Here is a 2,628-nt window from a genome sequence, read left to right as displayed (position 1 = left end):
TGGCTCCAGCAAACATCAGCTGATACTAGAAATTAATATTAAATAAATTCTAACAACAGCTGATCAAGCTTAAACGTGCTGCTGTTGTGTAGCGCGACCTCCGCTGGGTTCCTCCTCCTCGGCTGTAATTGGTCCAGCCCAGAGTCGATCATGACCAACTGGCCAATCCACCACCATTCATTTATACCGTTAAAAAAAAGAAAAGAAATAAAACCCCATCGGCCCATATTAACAAAAAATCACGAGCATCCTCGTGATCTGCCCGATGGCCAGTCCAGCCCTGATCACCACCTCATTGTGGTGGAGGGTTTTGCATGTTCTAGTGAGTCAGCCCTGGTAGGGTCTCCCAAAGCAAAATGGTCCTGGGTGAAGGGCCAGGCAAAGAGTGAAAACACCTGTGATATCCAAAAGATCAAGGAACCATGCCTTGAACATTCAATATTTAGTATTTACTGTTACTTACACTTATCTAGGTTATTGCAATGGTGCTGTGTTTATCGTGTTTCCTCGTTTTGCTTGTTTTCTCTTTTTTGGGGCATCTTTCTCGGCCTTCAGACAATAATTTTGATGGCTAAAGAACCAAACGGGAAAGGCAAAAAAAAAAGAAAAAGAAAAAGAAAAAAAAGAATGGACATTCCAGACAGGTTTCTGAAAATTACAGCCATGTAGGATGCAGTTCAGAGCTTCCCAAAGAGACGACCTTGAAGGTGAACAAGAGCTAAACTTAGGGTTTATCAGGATTCATTGTTAGTTTCCATGGCTCCATAATGGGAGAAAAAAATCATTCAGACCAGATGAGATAACCCGGATTACCTGAATAATTAGAAGACGAGTAAAGGAAATGGATAAAATACAAGCTCTTTTGCCTCAAACTAGAAAGTAATGTAATGTAAAGTGTCAATAGTCAGTTGCTAACAACAGTACGTCTTAATGCCAGACCACAGTTGTTTTCATTATTGCCTTTAAAAGTAAAAGATTGAATGGTCGTTTATAAAAACATCTCCTGTAATCCTTTTTGATATTTCAACAGTCTGTTGTATCAAATTGGGAACTCCATAACTATCGCTGAACCAATGCACTACTTTCTCTGCCTCAGACGTGTCTGAAGGGAACTGTCACATGCCTCATTAGTGGGAGAAAAAACCGACCTTCATCATCAGCACGACGGTGTTGAGGGCGATCAAAGTCATGATGGCATACTCAAAAGGAGACGACACCACAAATTTCCACATTTTGTACTGGAAGGACTGCTTGTTCTCTGGCATGTATCTCGTCAGCGGCTTGGCATTGATGGCAAAGTCAATACAAGCCCTCTGAGAGTTGAAAAGACAAAACAAAACAGATCGGGTAAGAAAACTCTCTGATGCAACAACTTTATATCTTTCATCAGAGAGAAGAATTCAAAGTTTTTAAAATAAACAACAGCTGGCATACCACTACGGGCTTTTCTAAGTGTTTTGTAATGTTGAAAGAAGATACCACAAATTAAAGTTCTCTGATCACTAGCCAATACATCATAGAAAAAAAACAGCAGGGTTTTCACAAAGTCCCTGTGAAGAAGAGATGAAGGGAGTGAGAAGATAAGCCCTGCTGCTTTCTTTTTAAGAGCGGGGAATTGTCATGTTTAATGTGATTTGCATAGAAGAGACATTTAGAAGAGGATCGTCATGAGTGCTAGTGTCTCTGAAGAAATTACCAGTGTCTTTGTAATTTGTGTTTTCTTCTTCTTCCCAGAACACCCCCCACAAAGAAAAAAAAAAAAAAAACACAATAAAGTGCTTCACTTTCCACTCTCACCTCATTCTTTTCCAATGTACATTCCGACATGGCCTTGTCTCCCTGCTCCTGAAAAGTTATGATGATCAAAGCTACGAATATGTTGACAAAGAAGAAAGGAAACACCACAAAGTAGACCACATAAAAGATAGATGTCTCCATGCGAAAGCCTGGACTGGGGCCCTGGTCCTCATATGTGGCATCCACAGAGTGCTTCAGAACACTAAAAAGAAGGAAAAACTAAAATCATTTTCAAAACTGATGTAGATTTATTCCCAAGTTTTATTAAACAACGCATTTTGAGCAGGTTTTGGTTGCTTGCAGGCCAATGGATCAGAAGAAAAATAACAGAAGAGATTTTCACATTTAAAGATGAAACAGAACCATCTTGAAAAGGATAATATTCTGATTACACCCAGAAACCTTGAAAAATTGACCAATACCAGCAGAGGCTAAACGCACATCCACATCAACTGAATCAACTGGATGTGGTAACCATAGCAATTGGATATAGTACCCATAGAAAGTCAATGACATTCAGCGACTTTGAGCAACAAAACCTTCCTTCACTTTGAGGCAAGCGATTGAAGTGACTACCAATGAGAAAAATGGTAAATACATTGGAGGTTTACCTAGGCAACTGGAGCTTAGAATATCTGTTATCGGCCGAACATCAGCGCTTCCTATGTCCAACCCTTAAATGTGTGACCCTTTAGTCAGCAGATGAGGTTCCTTCCACGTCTTCTGTTTAATTTATTAATAATATTTCTTTTCTTTTTCTTTTATACATTATCATTTTAGGTTAAGGCTTTTAGGTTAAGAACAAAACGTTATAAGGCTGTGTCTCTATCA

At 39.3% G+C, this 2,628-nt stretch overlaps 1 protein-coding gene across 1 annotated transcript in view; it reads right to left on the bottom strand.

The window, feature by feature from the left end:
* The window catches only part of cacna1bb (calcium channel, voltage-dependent, N type, alpha 1B subunit, b), a 233,897-nt gene that overhangs the window by 39,853 nt on the left and 191,416 nt on the right, over nt 1-2,628 (bottom strand). The window contains exons 32-33 of the mRNA XM_013908920.1: nt 1,798-1,999; nt 1,149-1,313 (exon numbers count right to left, since the gene is read on the bottom strand). Coding sequence (XP_013764374.1) covers nt 1,149-1,313; nt 1,798-1,999 — 367 coding nt within the window. The remainder of the gene's footprint in view (nt 1-1,148; nt 1,314-1,797; nt 2,000-2,628) is intronic.

This window comes from Pundamilia nyererei, unplaced genomic scaffold, assembly GCF_000239375.1.
Source record: "Pundamilia nyererei isolate P.nyererei 1_Seehausen unplaced genomic scaffold, PunNye1.0 scaffold00016, whole genome shotgun sequence".
NCBI classification, from domain to species: Eukaryota; Metazoa; Chordata; class Actinopteri; order Cichliformes; family Cichlidae; genus Pundamilia; species Pundamilia nyererei.
Note: the sequence above shows the minus strand (reverse complement) of the source record. Positions and strands in the feature narration are given on the sequence as shown.